The following is a 23,723-nucleotide window of genomic DNA, read 5'->3' on the forward strand; positions in this document are numbered from 1 at the left end:
GATTGAGATTTGATTTTCTGAATCCTTATTAAGATCCTCTGAAATTTATGACGTCACAATCCATTAGATTTCATTCATCCTATCATTATCCTCTGACATTACCCTTTACCCCGTAATGAACTGGTCTCGGTAGCTCAGTGGTAGAGCGTTAACTTCATTTAGGTCGAAACCGCGAGTTTCCGCTTGTGACATGGCTGCGACAAATCTATGACATAAATATACATGTAAGCAGTGATTGTGCCTTCGCCAAACGCTTGACATGAGACGTTAGAACCCTCACTGCTACGGCCCTGAGCGCTAAGCATTGGTTACTTCACCTACAACTGGTGACGTCTCAATAAGAATGAAAATTTCTCGACGGGACGTAAAGGAAACAAATCCCCTAATGATCCACAAGTTTGACCAGTCGCGTATTATTCAAGAAAAGTACAATTACCCTGTTTTTCCTATAGTAACAACTTAGTTCATTTTATTTTTGTATTCATACCTCAAAACCTTTAAAGTGCTTTTAATCAATAGAAGTGAAGATCAACACAAGTGTGTATGGAATTTTCACAACATAACATTTTGATAACATTATAATAACAACAAAAGTACTACGTGACAACATTTAAAGAAATATGTTACCACTAGCACGTGAGCAATAGTAACAATATAAAGCGATATCACAGAGACTTTTTGTATTGTTATTCGTTACGGCATCACTGAATGGTTGTTTCCTCATCCTTGTCCAGGATAAGTGACGATGTCATCCCGACGTTCGAAAACCTTTCCGCTTCCACTTCGAATTCTGTATTCCGAATTTTGCAAAACCAACAAAAAGAATCAAGAAACACCTTGCGAAAATTCTCTCCACAGACAAGATATATAACACAATTGACGGAATAATTCAAATAGTACATGGTGACAAATACATGTTGAAGCGTGCGATCCATATCGCTTACAGAGTTTCGATTCTCATGGAGCACGTGTTCGAATAACACTTTGATTCTAATAACGTGCAAAGGTGTGTGTAAAATAAGGAACATGACTGTAACGGACGATAATAATCTTGTCACTTTGGAATGGGGGAGAATTCGTCTTCTGGATTCCACGTTGTTGTTTTGGGCAGCGGCCGAATTCAACCGAATCTGTCGCTTATGAGCATCGACAGAACTGATCATGATCATCAACATCAAAATAAGAATTATGAGCAATGGAATGACCAAAGTCAATGCAGTGTCGATATACGTCATTATCTGCTCCAACTGAATAAACATTTCTTTTGTGAGACAGTAATTTTGATTGCCATGACGTTGTACCTGTGTTCCCCAAAGTGCAAAGTTGTAAAGAAGGAGCGCTACAAGAAAACATGTAAGCAATGAATAACGGGCGACTTTGATAGTACAAAAACGATTAACATGGGTGTGATGGCAGATCCGGACGTAGTTTTCGATGGTCACAAAGACAACACACCAAACGGATATAAAGCTGCAAAGATATGAAAGGAATACAACCATTTGACAGATTGCCTCAGTGTGGAATAAACGTACGTGTACAAAGTCTAACCAGGCGGTAAATAGTGTCAAAATAAAGCCATTATCGGAAATACATCGGACGGCTAGGTACATACTGCAAGAGGCATGCTTCAATCCTGGTCCCAAGAATGCTTTTGCCGATAGAGAATTTCCAAGAATTCCTAGGAAACATATCAGCGGAAGTGCATAACGACGAATGATGAACACAGTGTCCTGCTGATTAGCATCCGGTAACTCCCCCGACTGGTTTTCGTACCCACTACTTTGCGAAACATTCACGTTCATGTTGACGTAAGATGCATGGTGTTCACCCTGCCTGGTAAAATTTACAACGCCCAACATCAATTCTTAATAGGACTCACGCACGGTAACCAGGTGCTCTTTATGAACAGAGATCTTTCTGCGGTCCATATACCTCTATCTGCAAAATAAATAGTGTTCAATATCAAGGTCACTATCATGTTGACTTCGCCATAATGATATTTCAAACGAAGCAAAGTTGAGTAAAGAATACTTGAGTGTTTGATTTTGATTATCCAAATAATATAATCAAAGGTCGTCACGGCACTGCTTCCCACAACATATCCAAATTAATCATGTGGAATGTAATGAATGAAAAGAAAAAGCATTATTCATACTGAAAATGAATGTAAGGGAAATCCCAAAGGAACGGCGGGATTTGAATTTATATTAACTGCTCTGTGAAGGAAGACATGGCGTACAAATTGGCCATAAAGGAGCTACAAATGTCCAATTGTTTACAAAGTATTTGATATTCAATGCAGTTTTAAACGGATAGTTTTTCAGAAACATGGTTTCGTTTTTAGAGACCATTACCATCCCACAGCTAACTGGCCTCGCGTACTTAAATGCGTTTCCTGCACAATAAAGATTTGATCAGACGAGGTCCACCATTACTGTAATGGTAATTTCTCTTTTGAAGGCTTCATGCGCATAGCCTTGACTTTAAACGAAGTTAAAGAATGGCGTCGAAGCAATCACTGAATTATAAAATACAACACTTAGAACAGAAATTGCGCTCTAAATTCATCTCTGGACAGTCTCGTGTGATGCTATACATGCGAAAATCTAATATAATAGAATTATGAGCTGATATTTTAGATATTATGAGGCACTCATTTACAGGGCTCTATTAGATATAATCAATCTACAACTTCCCCCTGTCATCAATAACGATAAATTGACTTTAGTAAGACAACTAAAAACAGAAATTACTTTACAACAATATAGGCAGTAATCCAATTTTTAAAGATGTCTAGTGGCATAGGTGATAAGGAAAATGTTTAAAGACAGTAATTTACAACCAATCTAGTTTTAAAAATCAATGTAAGCAAGAAACGTTTGTCAAAATTATACATAAGATTAAACGACTGTCAGATTATGATGATCATGTTTAGCACCATGTATTTTCCAAATTAGACATTTTACATAACTAGCTGCATCCTTTGTGGAAATAGGTGAATCTTAGGAATGGTCTCGTGCTGCTTTAAGAACAAAGAGAACCAATACAGCTATCTACCAACGATAGCACAGTCTTACAAACAGAGCAGAACAACCCCCCACGAACAACTAAACCATGAAATGTCTCGCAGTTCCAATGTTACAATTATGTGATTATTGATTCTGTCCTTTATTGATTTCTCGGTCTTCTTTCTCAAGACATCATAAAAATACACAACGGGAAGTAAACTGATTTCTATTCAATATCATTTAAAAACAATATACATGTAATACTGGGGTCTTTTCTTTCTTTGTAAGTTTACTTCCTCGATATCTTGCTTGCAAATGTGACCAGCCCCTTCCTCCCCGCATATTAAAGAATACACATTCAATTAATCAACCCTACTTACTTCCAACATCTTTAATGCGAAAAGGATACTAGTGTGCCAAAGTTCAATTCAGTGTGAATTGAAGTCCCACCCGGTTGTCTGATGCCGGCCCCCTACTGTTCGTGCATTATACATGTAGTAAGGGAGATCAAAGTGGAGTTTGACATGAAGGGATGCCGTTAGCTTTAGCCATAAATACATAATGAATGCAGCACAACGTCCGCCATGTTTCTTCTATCGGAAAACATCGGGTATATGTATTTCCCCATCTCCTATATACAGAGGGTTTTCTCTCCATGTATGGGGATATCAAACAAGAAGTACTTTCAGGATGAAGGGTTTTTCTTTCATTGGCACAAGAGACGAGTTAATCATTAGAATGACATTTCAATAAAAATCTTAGAGCACGGAGTTTTCTTATAAAGAATATCTGATTGGATAGTTATTGACATTTTAAAAATGTAAATTCTCAATTTGGGTCTTCGGGCATCTTCGCATGGCAAGAGATTTTGGTCCCTTCCCCACCATCCCTTGGAAAATTACGCCACCAAAACTATGGCCAAAGTTTTCATAGGCTCCAAGGTTCGACCGTAGAACCAATGAAAAGATAGCTCTCGGTCACAAGATATATGGATGTCTACACGTGTGAATATCAGATGTTAATGTGATTAATCCCCACAATGGACCGGGGTCTGTTGATTGGTGGTCAGTTTCCATTAAATACCGCCGGGTAATATTTTCAGTTTCGTTTAAAGTTTTTAAGCAAATGTCAGACGTTTTGAATGCCAGTGTCAAAATGAGGATTCGGGTTAGAATAAGTCTTCAGTACCCCTTGATTGTCGTAAGAGGCGACGAAATGGGGTAGTCCTTCGGATGAGACCGCAAAACCCGAGGCCCCATGTCACAGCAGATGTGGCACAATAAAATCCCCCCTGCGCAAAGGTCGTAAACGCCGAGCATAGGCCTAATTTTGGCAGCCCTTCACCGGCACTGGTGACGTCTCCATATGAGTGAAAAGATTCTCGAGCGGGACGTTAAACAATATAAAATAAATCAAATCAAAATGAAAAGTGTGTCTATTATGAATGCTTTAACAAGTCAAATATTGACTGATCTCAAAAACAAACTTAAGGTCCTACGCGCCAATTCTGTCATTGGTTTCTAAAACTATTTTTTCGTCTTATCGACATGAAGAGTTCTTACATGATTTCTGAAATACATGTTATATATTACTATACTTCATATGCTGACCTAGTTCGCTCAGTTACGTAATTAGTAATGCAAGGGTCCCAGGTTCAATTTCCGATTGATTCAAAGATTTTTCTCCCTTACTTAGTAATGTACATACGTCAACCTTTTGTAATACATATAGTTTACAGGTTTTTCTTGCTACAACCAGGAACTATCAAAATATGCTAACTCTAGTCTAGAAATATATCCCTTTTTTATAGAAACAGAATATGATGTACGTGAATTGTGTCTGGGATGTCATGAAAAATTATATATTACCGAGAAACCTCCCCTATGGCCTTGGGGCACTTATGTATATTGCAAGAATTACGTTAAACATAATTTACATTGTTTGAAATAAACTTCGACGTTAAAAGATTAATTGGAATTTGTTACAATTACGAACAGTATTCCGAAAGCCATTAACCGACTGGCTAGATTATAAAAAATTATTTTAAGTTAAAAATTCAGAACATCCGCTAAGTGTCGTACTGCGAGTCAGTGTAATCTGTCAGAGGGGTTTGTGGAGAGCGGAATATCCTTTGGAAAATTGTCACAAACAAAATAATCACGTCAAAATATACATATATTGACACTCTTCAATGTACCAATCCAGTCCCTAGCATGAGTATGACAATATTATTTATTGACAAATCTAAAATCGCGGGAATCGTGGCGAGAGGAAGGATAAACAGGACAGTGGCAAAAAAAAAATCATTTGTCAATGAATTATTTTATACTAGGTAAAATGTCAGTATTGAATACCTCAATAAAAGATATTTTCAAATCACGTAGGGTTTATTGTCATTGTAGGGAATTATGGTTATAAGTCAACTCCCCTGAAAATCAGGTTGAAAACTGACTAAATTACATCACGGTTCCGTTAACAGTTCCCTGAAATTATTTTCCGTCTGAGGATACATTCAATCTGGCTCACCGGTCGCGGAATCACGACTCTTTCAGACATAACCTCGAAAACGGAGGGGACCCCCGCAGGTGTCGCTGCAGGTGTTGGAGCAGTCATACGGCCCTGAGCGCTAAGCATGGGTCTGATTTTATGGTTCTTCACATACAGCTTGTAACGCCTCAAAGGGACTTAACAAACAAATCAAATCACCTCCCTATCGCTGCTGTAATTACCCTATATTGTTCGAATGAGTGACCAACTTTGTTAATTGTAGGCATGCAGGTCCACTTTCTACTAATTATATTTTCTACGGTGGTGAAACTTACGAGCTTGATACTTATTTCAAATGCTGCAATTGACCTATGTATCTTTATACGTGACCAAGTTAAATTTAGGTGTGTGGGTAGAGTGGCAAGTTTTATTTTCAGTAACTCAGTAACTATATATATATATATATATATATATACCTTCAATAGGACAGGGTTCAGAGGTTGTGATTGACCAATGATCTTCAAAGAAGTTATGCTTATAGTTCCTGGACAAAATACAATGTCGTGTAAGTATACCTATTTACAGTAATATGTGTACAGTGCACATGCAAGATAAATCATGGCTTTATATTATTTGTTATACATGTAATACGTTTCGAGGCAAATATCACGGTCTTACTGACAGCATATACATGTACAGTGAAAACTGCCTAATCAGCCACCTGTGCACTCCATTTCACTGGACATTCCGACCTATTGTTTTTGCACAGTTTATTGCAACATTACTGTGTACATGTATTAAAATATTGTTTCATGATGCATGTCGGATTAGACAGGTTTCACTGTAGTTTGGACTGACTACGAAATATGGAACAATACTGTATTTGTTTTTATACCCTACACAGGTTTTTATAGATTTTGCTTGATAAAGAAATCATAGTGTGTACCGGAAATGGTCTACATGTTGGTTAGTCCAATAAAGTTCACTCATATATGACTAACCATCGTAACACCTCTACATAATATCCAGGATGGGACAAAATATCTGAAGCGGCCTGGCCAGTAATACATATAAAACTATCCAACTTGTGGTATAAACACAGCCTTGTGGCACGAAGTTAAGTGCATTTTGTATTTAAATATCATTACATTTAGAAACATATGTTCGTCAACGCATTTACCATATAGATACATTTAGCATATAAGGACAGTTATGGTAAACAAGAATGAGGTATATGATAAATCATGCATTACCAAACCAAAGAACAGAACCATCTTGTATCTTATACAAACATTATCGCAGTAGAGACTGAGTCGAATTTGCAAACATCATACATTGTACACCAAGCGAAAATAATACGAAGTCATTGCAATAGATGGTTTTATCGATGTACATTTACGAAAATAGAATTCCGTGACGAAACAACAAATCAATTGCATGCGGTTGGATTTGTAGAATTCCTAGGTGCATCCACACAATTAAATGGGAAAAATCGAATCACCACTCGCTCGCACACCAATTAACTATCACTGTATCCTCTGTAAAACCTTCAAAGATGAAATAATAAAGACGTCTGCGCTTTTAGTCAGCTCCTAGTAATTCTTGATTTTGAAAATAAAGACCACATTAGTACCAAATATGTCAATGAAATAGTTTTTCTTCCCCAACTTTCTTTCATATTTATTTATAATGATTGACTAGGTGTTCAAGCGTGAGCTTTTACAATAATTGGACACCCTGCACTTTGTCAATGAAAAAGACGAACAACGATCAATCTCATGCATCCTATAATCAATACAAAATCGGACCCCTAAAACTATCAGAGATGGGATTGAATATCTATATGTAGAGAGTATGCATTCCCTGTTGACCGGTCACAACCGCTGTGAACCCTCTCTGTTTTGAACGAAGTAATACTTCGAACCAGTATTAAAAAAAGAACGGTGACTTGAAAAACATCATTTGGAGAACCATAGTATGTCTTGTGTCAACAAGAAAATTGAAATATTGGTAATCAGAGAAAGCGGAGATTACTTTGAATAGGTGAATGGTTGTTGGTACCTTTGGTATACGAAGACATGGCCACTCACCTGAAGAATTCTAAAATAAACTGGATAACCAAACAATATCAAATCTAATGACGACTAAATTCCAAAGAAAACTTCGTTTCTCTACTTTTATTAAAACAGCAATGCCGTTAAGTAAGCATACGATGACTTTTCAGGAGAATGTGAGGTATAGCAGAAACACGATTTAATCTTTAGGACACCGATGAAGCATAGCAGGTAATGACAGACGCAGCACTTTGTTTTGTTTTTTTTAAGAGAAACTCTTTTCTTTCATGATGACAGTGCCAACAATCAATATTGCCAATCAGCAACTCAAGTGGTAAATATTTGGACATCCAAAATTGTAAGTGTGACTTCTCATTCCAGCGTGGTATATTATTTGTAATTGCCGTCCACACAAAATTTCAGTTCATTGTTTTGAGATCCATGGAAGGCCATCATATATCCAATATCAATATCTCATATTAAAAATTTATTTGGCAAAATCACTAACCGTAAAGCTTTAATCAGTATATTATATTGTTAATCATACCTTCAAAATATCCCTTTACCGGAGAACAAGAGCTTTAGAAATAAACCGTTTTCATTACCCACAAAAGGCAGTATTTAAAGGAACATTTTGTTAGCACAGTATGCATATATAATTTAAATAGGTTCTGTTTTAACATCCATCATTTTGAAAATAATGGAACTACTTAGTCACATAGCTATTGAATGCTTCCCAGTCTTCGAAGCGGAAGCCTTGACACATTTGATAGGTAATTTCCAAATTGTGGTAGGATCCACTATCAAATGTTGAGGATGTTGCACGAACTACTAGTATTATATATTGATTTTAACTTTACTCATACACGACCTCTCATATAGTGAATTAGAAGCGACGACTACATCCGAATAATATCTACCGGAACAGGTTAAAATTAAAACTATTACATGGAATATCATATGTTATTTTCAAAACATTTAAGAATTACAACATCAGCAATTGTAGTCCCGTCAAAATAGGAACTTAAAAAGTATTTTGAGATGGAGAAAATAATAAAGAATTTTGTTTACCCCCTTCTCCCATCAATACAATACAAGGATGGAACTCCCCCCTTCTCCTATCAATACAATACAAGGATAAAACTTTCTCCCTTCTCCCATCAATACAATACAAGGATAGAACCACCCCCCTCTCCCATCAATACAATACAAGGATAGAACTTCTTCGTACCATGGATTTAGCGGAAAACTTTGGCATCAAATCTTAAAATACCATCATGTTAGACCTCAACTAAAACGCACACCGCTGCATCTACACGTACATGATGCATTATGTATCTTTACATACTTGAATTTACAAACGTTGATACTATCAATTGCAATGCCAAATAGGCCACACCACAGTGAATTGCATTTGGGTCAAGACACACCTCCCCAAGGTGCATCAACCGACAACGTTTGATGGTCCTATGCTTCATATGATGCGGAGACGATTTGAGTTGATCCAGAAGGAGGCCATAATGACCTACATTTGGGTTACGACACTCTGCATCCGCTGACCAGGTTTGTTAGTCCTAGGTCTCATGGTGTACAAGATTTATCCGGACACAGTTTGTTTATGTACAAGTATGACCATAAAATTCCAAAAATGAGGCCACAGTGACCTTGTTTTAGGTCATGACACACTTTCCCCCCAAGATGCAACAACTGGCCAAATTTGATGACCTTGTTGCTCTCAGTGTGAAAGACAGATCCGGTCAAGATTTGGATATGTCTAACCATAAAATTCTTGAAGGAGGTTACAATGACCTAATTTAGGTTTCTTCTCCCACGATGCATCAACTGACCAAGTTGGATGGTCCTAGGCCTCACAGTGTGGTGCGGAAACTATTAAAGTATCGGTATGTTAGCCATAAAATTCCAGAAGGAGGACACAGTGAATTCAACCCCCTCCTTAATTACATCAATTAATCAAATTTTAGTCCTATGCCTTACAGTGTAAAAGAGTTGACTCAGACACGAAAAGGCTAACAGATGGACGGGAAACCTACATGTATACCATAATACGGACGGGTGTGTAAAAAGTTGTTTGACTGAAATAAAATTCCTCCACTTAAAAGACTGTTCACGCCTTTCTATCACGATTTTTCCAACTAAGTTAAGAGTCTACCTTCAGTAACAATGGAGTGTAAACAATCTTGCCTTCCTACCTTCCCAAATATTTACCCTAGTAGAGCTAGGTGAATTTTAAAAGAAGCACCAGTAAACACAACATTCGTCTCGAAGCAACATTACAGGTATAACAAATACATGTACCAGTCAAAATATCATGCATTGCGCATGCTTACCTTATATGCATTGCGCATGCCTACCTTACAAAATTTAGATTTTGAATATTAGATGTAAAAAGAGATATATGATTGTCTAGGATTTTTTGAACTTCAATCTAATTAATTTGAAAACTTGTCAACATCTAAACACATACACAAATATCGAAACGCTGACAAAACATGTTTCTTAACAATGGTATTCTACATAAATGGTGTACCCTTGTTTATATATTCGAACATCTCTGGGTTTTTCCCCTGTAATTGCCAATCCTATTTTAAATGAACCTGATTACATCAAACCTTGCCACCTTGTTTACTTCCACACCACTCCTCCAATCTGGGACTGCGCGAGCATTAGAAACTACTATCAACAGGATATATCGTGCACCTCAATTCAACAAAAGACGAAGTTATAATCGCGTATAAATAATTATCCATTACCCTACATTCTATGCAGCGGTCCGGTTACACAGGACTTCCATTATGATGGGAATGTGTTTGTCAAACTTCTATAATGATTATGTTTTTCCAAGAAATGGAGGTCTGTAATTCAACTGTCATGCGGAATGGGAGATATTCTATCTCAGCGGCGAATTTAGAGTCCCCTCCCCCACCACCACCAAAAACAAAAAAAAAGTAGAAGATTAGCAAAATTATAAGATTTGACTCATGCATACAAACCAAATAAATCAATTAGCTGTTGCTATTTATCTAAAGTATGGCTAGAATAACCCTAAAAAGCCTTCAAAACCTGGAGCCCCTCCCCTTTTCACAAATCCTGAATCCGCCACTGTATTCATTCATTGAAACAGTTTTCCTCCAGAGTCATGAGATATACTTTCCACTACAATTTGTTTGTTTTACGTCCCGTCTAGTATTTTTCACTCGTATTGACCACGAGCTGTCGGTGAAGTACCACAACATTTCTTTAACGTGCCAACGCCTGCCTCGACACGGGACCTCCGTTTTTAAGGTCATGTATGTATCCGAAAGACACGTGATGCACATTTGCGTTTTGCGCAAGAGCGCGGTGTATGTTCTAATACAGGTTTTCAATCTGCGGAATTAAAGTTTTTGTATCTGCGGATTTGTTGTGAATGCATTTTTATTAAAATTCAAAATAAATGTACATGTAATACGTAATGACTTGGAGATTCAAGTTACCGGTATTGTTACTGTCAGCCTTCAATTTGTATAATGTTTAGAAGTAAACCGAGCGTATTAACAAACTTTAGTACTGTGTTTGTTTCGGTTTCAATTTATTTCATTTATTACTTTATATCTAATTATTCATTCATGAAATACAAAAAGGATCTGAGCGTTTTGTGCATTTCTGACTATTTTGCGGATTCACACAACTAGTAAAAGAATCAAACGGTCTTTAGGTGATAATTAAGGGGAGCTGAGTTCCGTCAAGTGAAATCCCCAAAATGTACATGTATACAATAAAATCGTTCTCCTGCGTAATAGTGTTTCTACTAATTCTGTTACTATAGCAATTAAAATATCTAAATTAAAGACTTCACAATTAACTCTTCGTCCTAAAGAGATGTTCAAAACACCTATCGCCAGTGTGGTTCGATCTATCAATAAGATGGTTCCTTTCATCTTCTGTGGCCTGGATCCGAGGCCATAACACATAGAAAAGCTCACTTTTAATCTAATTCTCACTTTCATAGAAGGAACAAATAGTGAAAAATTGATTCAAGACCAGAAATGACCAGGTTGCTTTAAATATGTTATAGAGGAGTTGGTTTCACAAAGCAGGTGCCATACTACAAGTAAATTTTTCGAAGAATGTCCGATTGCTTTTTTAATGCTTCTATAACAGCTGAACAATTTCTGAAGAATGTCAAATAAATGCTGTAAGAGGAGTTGATTACAAAAATTCAGGTAAATGTTTCGAAAAATGTCTGAATACTTTCAAAAGAATACAAGCACATCTTCAATGTGTTGATGACAACTGTACAAAGTTTGAGTTGATTACACAAAGTAGGTACCCTATTACAGGGACGCATGAGTCAGATGCTTCCTTAACAACGCGGCCAAAAAGTGAAACTGAGATCAAAAGTGAGTTCGTCGAAGTTTTAATGCCCCGGAAGTTGATGTTTCTTGCTTTCATCAAGTTGATTTCTTGTTACCTATTTTACGTCTTAGATTTTGCGCGGCTATGTTACAAGCGAGGCTCAAACATACAACCCCCCGTGACGAAACAAACCCGTTATCAATCCTATTAGAAATAACTCATAGTCTATCAATAATGCAAGATATACGATGACATACAATTTATATACAGCTTACTCCACTTATTTTGAAATATCGCTTATTTTGAAGTAAAACAAAATCCCCAGTCTCAGTCTCTTATTTTCTTTGCATCAAAATATCGGTTAAATTGAAATCGCTTATATTGAAATATCCCTTATTTTGAAATCAATTATAGGTCCGCTGAGTAGATAATGTATTGTTTTTATAACGGCTATATTGAAGCCACCTTTGATGGTAGTTGTCCAGGTTGTTGGCCTCATAATTACACAGGTAGGTGGCATTTAATTGGTTTCTAGAGGATTACTTTTCATTGCGTGTTTTTATAGGAATAAAATAACAGTGGGGTATAATCACTCTTTAACAGCTTGATGACAGGATCGTTTGTAAAATTTGACCTCCCCACAAAAAAGGAAAACTTTATACACCAAATACAAATTAATAACTGCAATAGATATAAGAATTTGAAGTCAAAATCTGAAATGACAATTTTGCTTAACCCCAGTAATTTCAAACACCTTACCACTATCACAGTGCATTAAAATAGTTTTTGCAAGACTGAGTTCACATTAAAATCTCCAATAAAGTCTATAATATCTGACGCGGACAACGACAATGTCTTTACAGACAACATGATGCCACTTGCTTATGTTAGTGAACTTTATTTTTTTTCTAAAAATGGTTCTGAAATTCTGATGTCAGATATACATGTACATGTGTGTCAAATGTTTTCACGGCAATCGTTTTCAGGGAAGAACTTACTTCCGGTATTATATACATGTACATATTGCAAGGGAAATATCGGCGACGAGAGCAAAAATGAAATTCCGAATGAAAATGTGACGTACAATCAACCTCGAAATTGTATGTGTAAATTTAATGATAATAAAAAAAAAAAGATTACGAACAGACACTACCTAAAGTAGACGACGAAATTTTTATAGACATATCGGAAATTGAAATATTCATTCTTGGTCAGCTCAATAAGAAAAAAAGTTAACAAAACTCACATATTTTTTTTTTTAAAAATAAAATTCTTCAGTGGACTAAATTCAATCAATTACATATGTATCTAAATGTTGTAAATTGTGTAATGTAATAAATTCATATTTCTGCTTTCGTTATCGGATGAAGCCTCCGATATCATTCTCTCACCAGAGGGCACGCTACGCAACCTCTGTTATCGTCTGATAAATAGTTCGGCTAACCACATAATCTCGCACGGACAAAATGACGTCTTTGACTCCAACAGAAAGACATGTTCCTGTTCTTTGTGTAATGTCAGATTTTCATCATTATAATCTCGCTAGTTTTTCTAATGTAGGGTCCATAGTTTCGAAGTGAAAGTGAAATTAATACATTTGAGAAGACAAAATAGTTCCATAGAGCATTTCGATACCTACCAATGTGTTTTTAACTCATAAAATGTTTTATTTATGAAAATGATGCAGATTTATTTTATTTTCAAAGACGATCTGTTTTACAAAATTCTTGTAAATCAGACGATAACAGAGGTGTTGTGGAGCGTAGCGTAACGCCCTCTGGTGAGAGATTGCTCCGATATGGTCGACATTTCCGATTTCGCTTATTTTGAACTTCGGTTATATTGAAAGAAAAATATTGGTCCCCTGAATTTCAATATATCCAGAGTAAGCTGTATATAGGTATTGTTTGTCACTGGTAGATAATACATATGAGTTGAATGCCCTGTTATTTAACGAATGTTACCATGTTGTCTTATTCTTCAAATGGTGACTGCCAGATTAAATGATAATTTCATCCACCCAAAGAGTTTTTTGCAGCCCCAAAGCTATCCTTCCATAAGAGCGGAGACTTTGTAATACACTATGTACTGCAAAGTTGCTACCAAATATTACGAAAATTTGGCCTAAGCTTCATAATATCAAAGAAAGTTTTCGATTAATATTATATATGAATGTGTATACATGTATATTATTACATTCAGTCCTATGGCCATTCTCAATGGTTCAAACTTTAGTTTTGTACTAATATCAATTCTTGTGGAAGCATTTTCATAAATTTCTACATTGATGTAGAATTATAAATAGTAATACAAAAAAGAAGGGATCGCTGTGCTTTTTATAGAACTATAGAGTGTGAAAATTTACCTTTTTGCACCTAAAATCTAATTTTGATTTGTTTTCATAAACTTATTTTGTTCATCGGTGTCAACACAATGTTATCAACATTAATAAATCGTTACATTAAATGAATGCAAATGCATATAACAAGGTAGATACAAGGGTACCGCAAACGGTACAATACACGCCCGTCGGACAGTGAAATGCAACCTGGAAGCATCAAAAGCTGCGAAAATATCAAAGTAAATCCAATCCCTTAACAATATGCATTATATACATGCTGAATTAAGTGGACAAAGTGAGCAGTTAGCCTTGTACTTTATGGGAAGTTAGCCTTGTACTTTATGGGAAGTTAATGTTGTACTATATGGGCAGTTAGCGTTGTACGTTTTGGGCAGTTAGCCTTGTACTTTATGGGTACTCAGCCTTGTACTATATGGGTAGTTAGCGTTGTTCCTTATGGACACTCTGCCTTGTACTTTATGGGCTGTTAGCCTTGTACTCTATCGGCAGCGTGTACTTTATGGGCAGCTTCTACTTATGAGCAAGCAGTTAGTCTTGTACTTTATGGGCAGTTAGCGTTGTACTCTCTGGGTAGTTAGCCTTGTACTTTATGGGCAGTTAGCCTTGTACTTTATGGGCAGTTAGCCTTGTACTTTATGGGTTGTTAGCCTTGAAATCTATGGGCAGTTAGTCTTGTATACTCTGGGCAGTTAGTCTTGTACGCTATGGACAGTTAGACTTGTACTCGATGGGCAGTTAGTCTTGTACTTTCTGGGCAGTTAGTCTTGTACTCTATGGGCAGTTAGACTTGAACATTATGTGGGATGAATGTCTTAAAACAAATAGATACATTATATCGAATACTCCTAAACTTACAAAGGTTTATCTGGTTGTGTAGCAGCTGATTAGCTTCATTAATGCGATACATGAATATGAATGTGGAACACAAGACACAATGGCCATTACAAGAAGGAAATATTTTAATAAGGCTATTTCATCTTTGCAATGAATCATCAACTTTTATTCGATCGATACTATGTAACAAAGAAAACAGTGAAGTTTGATACAATATATCTAATAAATTTTATTCTAGAAAAACCATTTCAGGTGGTTCCATAGCACCATATTTTGATATGCATTTGGGTGTGGTGTATGTTTCACTGCGTAGGAAAGATAAGCAAGAGTACCGAAAACGGTACATAATACGACCACCACAAGCGTAGGTAGTGTTTTTCCTCTCTGACATTGATTAGTAAACATGGCAAAGATACCACGAGTTGTAGAAGATAAAAGTTCTAGCTTAAGAACTTTGACAGGAGGTATATAGACAAACTATTAGATCTGTGTGTAAAATGTTTTCAAAATAAATTAACAAAAAGTTCAACAAATGTTTGGGAATCAATCTCCTTACGATACGCACATCTTCAATTTCTTTGTAAAGTCTTTAGCTTGAAAATCGTAAGGTGTTTGATGGAAGACCATGTGCCAACTTTGTAATATTTTCTCACAACCCCAATAATCTGTAAATTTCTCGGACGTGGAGGAAAATTAAAATCCTTGCCATATGTAATACGAATACAAACACTCAGTAAGTTAGTCCTAACTAATTTTCATTGTTTGGGAATTTCAAAGCAAACATTTGGGAAAATACCTGGTTTTTATCCTTGGGAATGGGACCTTAATTTGCCCCCCCCCCCCCCCCCCCCCGTTCTAGAGACCCTAAACAATTCCTGTTTAGAGTGATCCACATAGAAGCTACACAGCAAGTTGCAGCTAAATCCCTAACAGAAATTAAAATAGAAAAACGGGGAAAAAACTAAATTGACGGAAGGACGGATGTACATCGCTGTATCATAATACACCCCGCCTAAAGACGGATGTATGGAGAAGGAAACAAGTGATTAACTCGGAAATTTTAATTAAGTGTGCACTGATATCTATATTTTGCAAGGTGGTTGTGGCGTAATGATCTCGCCTATAACAGAAAAAGAAATGGCTACATGTAATACCCGGAAATTATCCTGATGATACATCTTTTTAAAATATAATAATATTTGAATACAGCTTCAATAAACCGATTAACTTCAATAAGTTCAATCCTAATATTTATTTGGCGCTGTAATCGATGATTTCGTCAATTGCATTCCAGAGTGCTTTATTTCATTGCTGAGAGGAATAAGGAGATGAGAACCAGCTCTGATTGATTTCTCAGTGAACTACACTGTACCTGTATAAATCAATTAGGGAAATGTCGAATGTCTCCAAATTGAATTACAGCTCCCTTTAATTGAACCATAATTAGGGATCAGTATAATTATTTGGAGAGACGCATGTAGTTGCTCCGTAGATGAATCGTTCGCTTGTTGTGCAGTAACGTGGGTTTTAACCCCGACCATCACGCACCTGGATCTTACAATACAATTCCTTCGCTAAGAGCTCGGCATTAGAAGTAAAATTGAAGAATTAAAAAAACCCAAAAAAACCCCAAAAACAAACAAAAAAACAAGTCCTGTATCTCTGTATGTGTTAAGCCCATAACGCTTACGTCAACGTTTGTGACCCTTGAATTCATGTACAGTGTATATAGGATTTTTGCTCTGTTTATGATTGTTTTGTTTTACTCCCTTACTTACTTAGGCTACATGTACCACGACCGCAGTCATGATAATGGTGTAATTTATGTTTATAATTCATATTTCTAAAACTTAAAAACATTGATGTACATTATTGACTATAGGCTGATTATGGCAATAAAGTGTCAACATCCTTAGTCGTATTTGTACGAACCTCTAAAATCAGCAGCAGTTCAAATTTCAACCAACTTGAACTTCTTTGAATTATAGACGTTCGTAGGAATATATAGTTGAAATCAAGATTCTTTAAAACTTAAAAGTGTAAGAGACAGTCTAGCTCTATAAATAAAAATACAAACTGCTCCCCCCACTCTCTCTCTCTCTCTCTCTCTCTCTCTCTCTCTCTCTCTCTCTCTCTCTCTCTCTCTCTCTCTCACTCTCCATATACATAAATAAAATGTAACAATATTTTATTATTGTCTCTCAATTGATTTTGTACACAAAAGCATGCTCTGCGTATGATCAATTTCTAAAGTGAAACAGGCTACTGATAAAAAAGTTGATGTAAGAGGGATTTCAACAATTTCGTTTAAATTAAGCTTTTCGCAAATTTCATGGTCGTTACAATGAGCTCTATCTCCCTTAAAACTTAGGTGATATGATTTATCGCAATAAATACCATCTGTGCCTCCAACGACTTACGTCATGTAATGGGAATTACTCGCTCTTTTCGTTTTCTTGGAAGAATGAATGTTAAGGTAATTCCACCCTTCTAGAATCATAGGTTCAATCGTACACTTGATATATCTTGGAACAGGTAACAAATAAAAATGATGAAATAAGTATGTTGCGGTATTAATAATTTTTTTTATCAATTAGCACACATATACCTGTATCAACGTCAGAAAATTGCAATTTTCCTTAAGCAGCATTATCAAAATATCACAAAAACTTGTTGAAAAGATATAATAGTATTCATAACAATTTCATGAAACTGTTTCTTTAAAAAATATATAAAATGTTTGTAAAAAATAAAGGAAATTTTATCACATAATGGATTTGATAAATAATTCATCGAAAACAGAGTTATTGCCCTTGGATTCAATATTTTGAAAAATATAAATTGATTATCCATAAATAACTTACATGTAGACTTTTGAAATATTTTATAGTTGACAAGATTTTTTACAATAACTATTGAAAAAGACTCCAACAAAATTTATGTTCCTACCATGCATAAATCTTATTAAATCATTGACTTTGCGAAATTTCATGACGTCATAAGAGGGTGGAACTACGTTAAAAGTAGCACATTTAATGTCGTCAGAGTATACGTAGGTAAAATAATGAAAAGGTTTTATTAATGAGCAACCTTGAATAAATTTACAGTATTTGAACCAAAAATTGCATTAAAGAATCCGGATACCATGTAATCCTTCAAATGTCTGTTGACTTTAGATTAAATAGGATCTTTTTAGGCACAATCAATTCGATTGAAATTCAATTACAGTCACATTTTTACCTTATTTGAAGACTACAATTTCATAGAACCATTGTTTCATCATTTCACGTGTAATAGATACTAGTAGTCAATGTTGAAGCAGATTTAGCAACATCTGTCACGGATACATGATATGTTCGAGTATGATACGAATCTAACTCCGCAACATGACGAATACAAACTAATCAGCCGGAACCTGGGCTGTTTTTAAAGATATGATAAGTTAAATACACCACAGACCCCTGGAACACTTTACCGGGTAAATTCCCTTTTGCATTTTCCCTCAATCAATGTTGGGAATTTATAAATTTAGAATATGTGTTTTCTCATCAAACTTTATATTCATATTCTATAGTCCGTTAAAACTGATCTAGATTATCTACAAACTATAGTACTGCTTCCATACTATGAGATAATTTCTTTAGTAACTGTCGACGTTTCATATACATGTACTTTATTGGAGTGTAAAACAGAAAACGGAATTTGAAAATATTCGTTTTGCTTATAAAGAGAGAAGGAAACTACCTATCAAAAATTAGAAATGGACAAAATTACTTGAGGGATATGGTACAGAAGAGTTGGGGTACAGTTTCAAGTGATCAGGTGCCCGTGAAATACATCAGCTCCATACTATGTGGAAGAATGGATAAATTAATCAAAACAGATCTTAAGGTATTCTACAATAAAGACAAAAGAATCAAAGACATGTTTTATTTTTTACATAACTCCTTAAAAAGACTCGTAAAGAGATCACGAAAGCATACTGCAACGGCAAGCATGAAAAAGAAATGGGATCAAAAATTTGCTTTCAGATTAAAAATGAAAATGAAATAAACATACATAAAATCTTTCATAGAAGGACGCTTAAGAAGTTTCCCCAATATAAAGCAAAAATTATGTCACTCACTAATTTTCGTCCAGTAAGTATCCTGGGTGTCAGTAAATATCCAAAGATTGTCTCTTACACTTCACACCAACGCAGCTGACGAAGCCAACAAGCAATACCCAGTTTCATTGTTATTTGACCTTACGAGCGTGAGGCTCAGATCGATAACAATCGGTTATCAATATAAAGATGTCATGCTTGATTCGAGGATAAATACACATCTGTGGAAGATGTCAATTAGCTATTTTAATACACAGGGGGGAAAAGACATCTCTGAAAAGCCCGTATATAATAAGCTGATTAGAAATATCTTTCAGACAACAAAAATAATGTATCTACTCAAGTTATGTATTAATCACAGGACACACTGTACCATATACAATTTATAACTTTTGCCAACGTGTAATTTACAAAAACCCCTCTATGTCTGAAAAATACATGACATTGTTTTTACTAACGCTGTATAAACCCATTAATACGGTAAATAACTTCATAACAAATTCATCTTTTGTGAAAACAATTGCAGTATCAAGTTTAATGTGAGAAACATATTAATAATTTTGCCCATTTGAGAGCCATTATGGTCGTTTAGATATGATGATTAAAGCTATGTGGAGTAGTTGTTATAGTGTAGATCTCACGTGATAGCAAATAAAAAGTCCCGGGAGGCGTGGCACGCAAACACACAGTGCCCGTTATGCACGGTTTAGCTGCACAATTCCTGATTTTGTGCAATTTTCTTCTAGCACAAGTCATCTAAACGTGTTCATCAGGGTTTTTTTTTACTACACAGTCGGTGATACCACAACAGAAAAGATATAGTTTTAGTTACAAGATATAGATATATATATATAATGATATTGATTATGCTCGACTAGGCGTGAATGCATAATGAATTTTTGTTCGGTTACATACCCTGTACACCGACCACACATTTACCTTCCGTCTTCTACATTTGTAATTCATACGTTACTGACGTTGTGAAACTATATATATATATATATATATATATATATATATATATATATATATATATATATACACACACACAGTAAAACTCTGATATAGCGAATTTCTGCGGACACTGTATATATACATGTATATATATACTGCATATATATATATATATATATATATATATATATATATACACATGTTATTTAGTTCATATTGAGAAACACAGCTCTTACTCTTGCTTTATCACAGAAATTTATAAAATCATCTTACTGTCGAACACTACAACGTATTAGAGAATGGTATCGATTACGTCATTCACTCTGACTGGTTGAATGACTTAAAAATTATATATTGTACATCTTGTGTCAAACTTTGCTGTGAAGGTCTACAAATTATACATTGTTAACCTATGTTGATGTTTCTGATTTTTCAAAATTTAATAAAGAGACGAACTCTTTTAAAAGAAGACTATTTCAAACCAGCTGCGTGGTGTCTTCGTTCTTTGTGCCCCATGATTTAACGGTCAAATTTTCTATTGTTATCAACTAACTACAATTAGTAGTACATGTATCTAATCTATTGTTGAAGTGAACCATATTGACGTATATACACAAAAATGTCCGTATGTCAATTTGTAACTTTTTGAAACCGTTATTGTCATGACCGTGCTTTAGAATCGATCGTGAAAATTAGTTATTTCTTTTTTAATCTTTCCCTTGACTCCTGAATATCCAATAACCAAACTGAATTCATAGTAATGATTGTGAAATTCGCAATCTCTACTATCCCGTGGAGATACCGGGTTAGAATAGGTCCTCATTATCACGATTAATACCGAAGTTTTGAGAGTTTGAAGAGAACAACCTAGAATTTAATAGCTGCTTTGTTAGCTCCCTTCACTCTTTATACTAAATATACCAGTTTGCTCAGATTGTGTCAAAACCCTGTGTTTACTTCAATGTATTGTGAAGAAATACACTGTGGTTATGAAGAGCATGTAGACTTCTACCAAATTTGTGAAATTCCCAGTCACTGCATGAGGGGTCCAGGTTCTAGGACAGAGGTACAAACACTGCATGAGGGGTTCAGGCTCTAGGACATAGGTACAAACACTGCATGAGGGGTTCAGGCTCTAGGACAGAGGTACAAACACTGCATGAGGGGTTCAGGCTCTAGAACAGAGGTACAAACACTGCATGAGGGGTTCAGGCTCTAGGACATAGGTACAATGTAAATAGGTAAAAGGGTGGTGATATTTTTATAAATAAAATCATCTTTTTAACTTTAATGCATTATTACAAATAATCAGTAGTATGTAGGACATGACTGTGTGGTTATGAGAAGTGTGAGGACTACTGCCAACAGACTGGAATTCGTGTCCTCTGGACTAGTGACTGGAACTTTAGGGAAGGATAATCATATAGGGATTTTAAAATGCTCTTTTGCTATTGAACATTCGCGTTTGTACAAGTATGACAAAGTTTCAATGCTTTTTTCAGTTCACAGAACGTTTTCAGTACAGTTTGTTACTAGAACATTTTCACGAAATAAAATCTTAACAGTATTGTAATGGTTTTGATTTATGTTGTCACAACTACATGCATAAGTTTTGAATAATTGATAAAGTATACAACTGTAACTGACATAATTATTTTGAATGTTTAATACATTAATTATTGGTACTGTGTTTCTTTATAATAAATTAAACACGTGATCATATATCAAACGTTACATATCAAACATTGATGTTTCCATCAATTGTCGCCCTGAGAAATTAATTTAAAAAGTGTCAGCTGTCTGTTAATGGGAAGATATCTTTAAAATCTCTAATGATAGACAAACTTTGACCAGAAAAACTGTTCACTTAACTTTACACTGCTTGTCAGGTTACGTACAGGGATGGTTACATATAAGTATTGTCAGTGACCACCTACGTATTTGCGTTCAATATTCAAATACGTTACATTTCTCAGCAATAGTTCTGGACATGGTACAGTATATTGATTTATACATTATGTGTCTTGATTTTCATTGAGCACATCCATATTTACTCTTTTTGTTCTGTACAGCAGGTGCTTGTGGGCAGAACTTCCACCCACCCTGTATTTTTTTCATGATCATAAGATTCATCTATCATGATCACTGCATATGTATATTTTATTGAAATAACAATAGACTCATGGGCAACATCGCTCACCCAGTCAACTTTGCTCTGCTCTTGTTCAGCTGTTGTAGATTTTAAAAGATTTTTTTCCCGATGTTTACTCCAACCCATAATTTTTTTCACCCCACATTGTAATCCCAACCTAGCTCCAAAGGGTCATGACATATCCGACTTTGAATTCACACAACATGGGTATGCCTCAATATTAATATGATTAACATGATCTTGCAAATCCGGAGAGGGTTTTCTTTCTTTTAAATCAATGATCCACCCTAACCATAGGGTTAACAACGTAAACAAAAAACCTTGATTCCATTCAACTTAAAATGTAAGACTTTGAGCTCCTACTAAGCAGGGCTTCGAACCTACGTCCGGGGCCACAATTTTAAAGAAATTTGAATCTGCACTACCTGAGAATGCTTGCATATTAATATTACTAATCATGACTGTTGTTCTTCAGAAAAAGATTTTTAAAGATTCCTATATATCTGCATATAAAATTTGATCCCATGTTGTTGACCCACTCTACCCCCAAGGGGGATATGATTTCAACAGGACCCACTTTACCTACCCCGGGGGATTTCAACAGAGTCTCTCTCTCTCTCTCTCTCTCTCTCTCTCTCTCTCTCTCTCTCTCTCTCTGTCAGGAGACCTTCATGCCAATTTCCACTCTTTCTGGCAAGTGGTTCTTTTTAAACGACCCCATTCTATTTCTCGCGTTTTCTTTATCACCCCCTTCAAGGAAAATTAACCCTTTATTTGAACAAACTTTAATCCTTTTTACCCAAGGATGATTTCTTCTAAGTCTGATTGAAATTGGCGCAGTGCATGGTTCTATAGAAGATGAAAATGTGAAAACTTTACGGGCAGACGGACGCCGGATAACATGTGATCAGAAAAGCTCACTTGAGCAGAAAGCTCTTTCAGCTCAAGTGAGGCAAAGCAATAGCTCCTAAGGTAGCTCATTACACTATTTTTTTTTATTAAATGGCTCGTTAAAACGCCTCTTCTGAAGTATGATTTCACCATCGAAAGAGTGATATGACCTCTCAAGTATATTATATGGATTTTTTGTGATTTATCTCGGAATGGTAAAAAGGGTACTTTGTTTGCAAATAAGATACTTTAGAGTAAAAATTTCGCTATGATTTGATGCATACATGTAATATGAATATCTAAGAAAATATGTCAAAACGACTAAGATAGACGTTCCGATTTTTTAAATAAAATAATATTTATGAAAAAAGAACACGTTAATTGTTAATATTTTTTTTTAAATCTACGGATAAAATCTTCAACAAAAATGTCAATAAGAAAAAAGATATATCCGGTAAATATATTTTAGAAAGAAATTGAAATGAAATGGTCAAAATTCAGAAATATTACGATTTCTCAA

The 23,723-nt window shown here is 35.4% G+C and overlaps 1 protein-coding gene across 3 annotated transcripts in view; it reads right to left on the reverse strand.

The window, feature by feature from the left end:
• Window positions 1-463: 463 nt before the first annotated feature.
• LOC125658293 (neuropeptides capa receptor-like) overlaps window positions 464-23,723 on the reverse strand; it is a 62,136-nt gene continuing 38,876 nt past the window's right edge. The window contains exons 1-2 of one of the 3 annotated variants that reach the window (XM_048889513.2): window positions 19,228-19,462; window positions 464-1,938 (exon numbers count right to left, since the gene is read on the reverse strand). In XM_048889513.2, coding sequence (XP_048745470.1) covers window positions 702-1,859 — 1,158 coding nt within the window. In that variant the 5' untranslated portion in view covers window positions 1,860-1,938; window positions 19,228-19,462 and the 3' untranslated portion in view covers window positions 464-701. Of the gene's footprint in view, window positions 1,939-18,875; window positions 18,895-19,227; window positions 19,463-23,723 lie in introns of those variants that run through there. The other 2 variants (XM_048889515.2, XM_048889514.2) reach the window with 2 other exon arrangements.

The sequence above is a fragment of the Ostrea edulis genome, chromosome 9 (genome assembly GCF_947568905.1).
Source record: "Ostrea edulis chromosome 9, xbOstEdul1.1, whole genome shotgun sequence".
NCBI classification, from domain to species: Eukaryota; Metazoa; Mollusca; class Bivalvia; order Ostreida; family Ostreidae; genus Ostrea; species Ostrea edulis.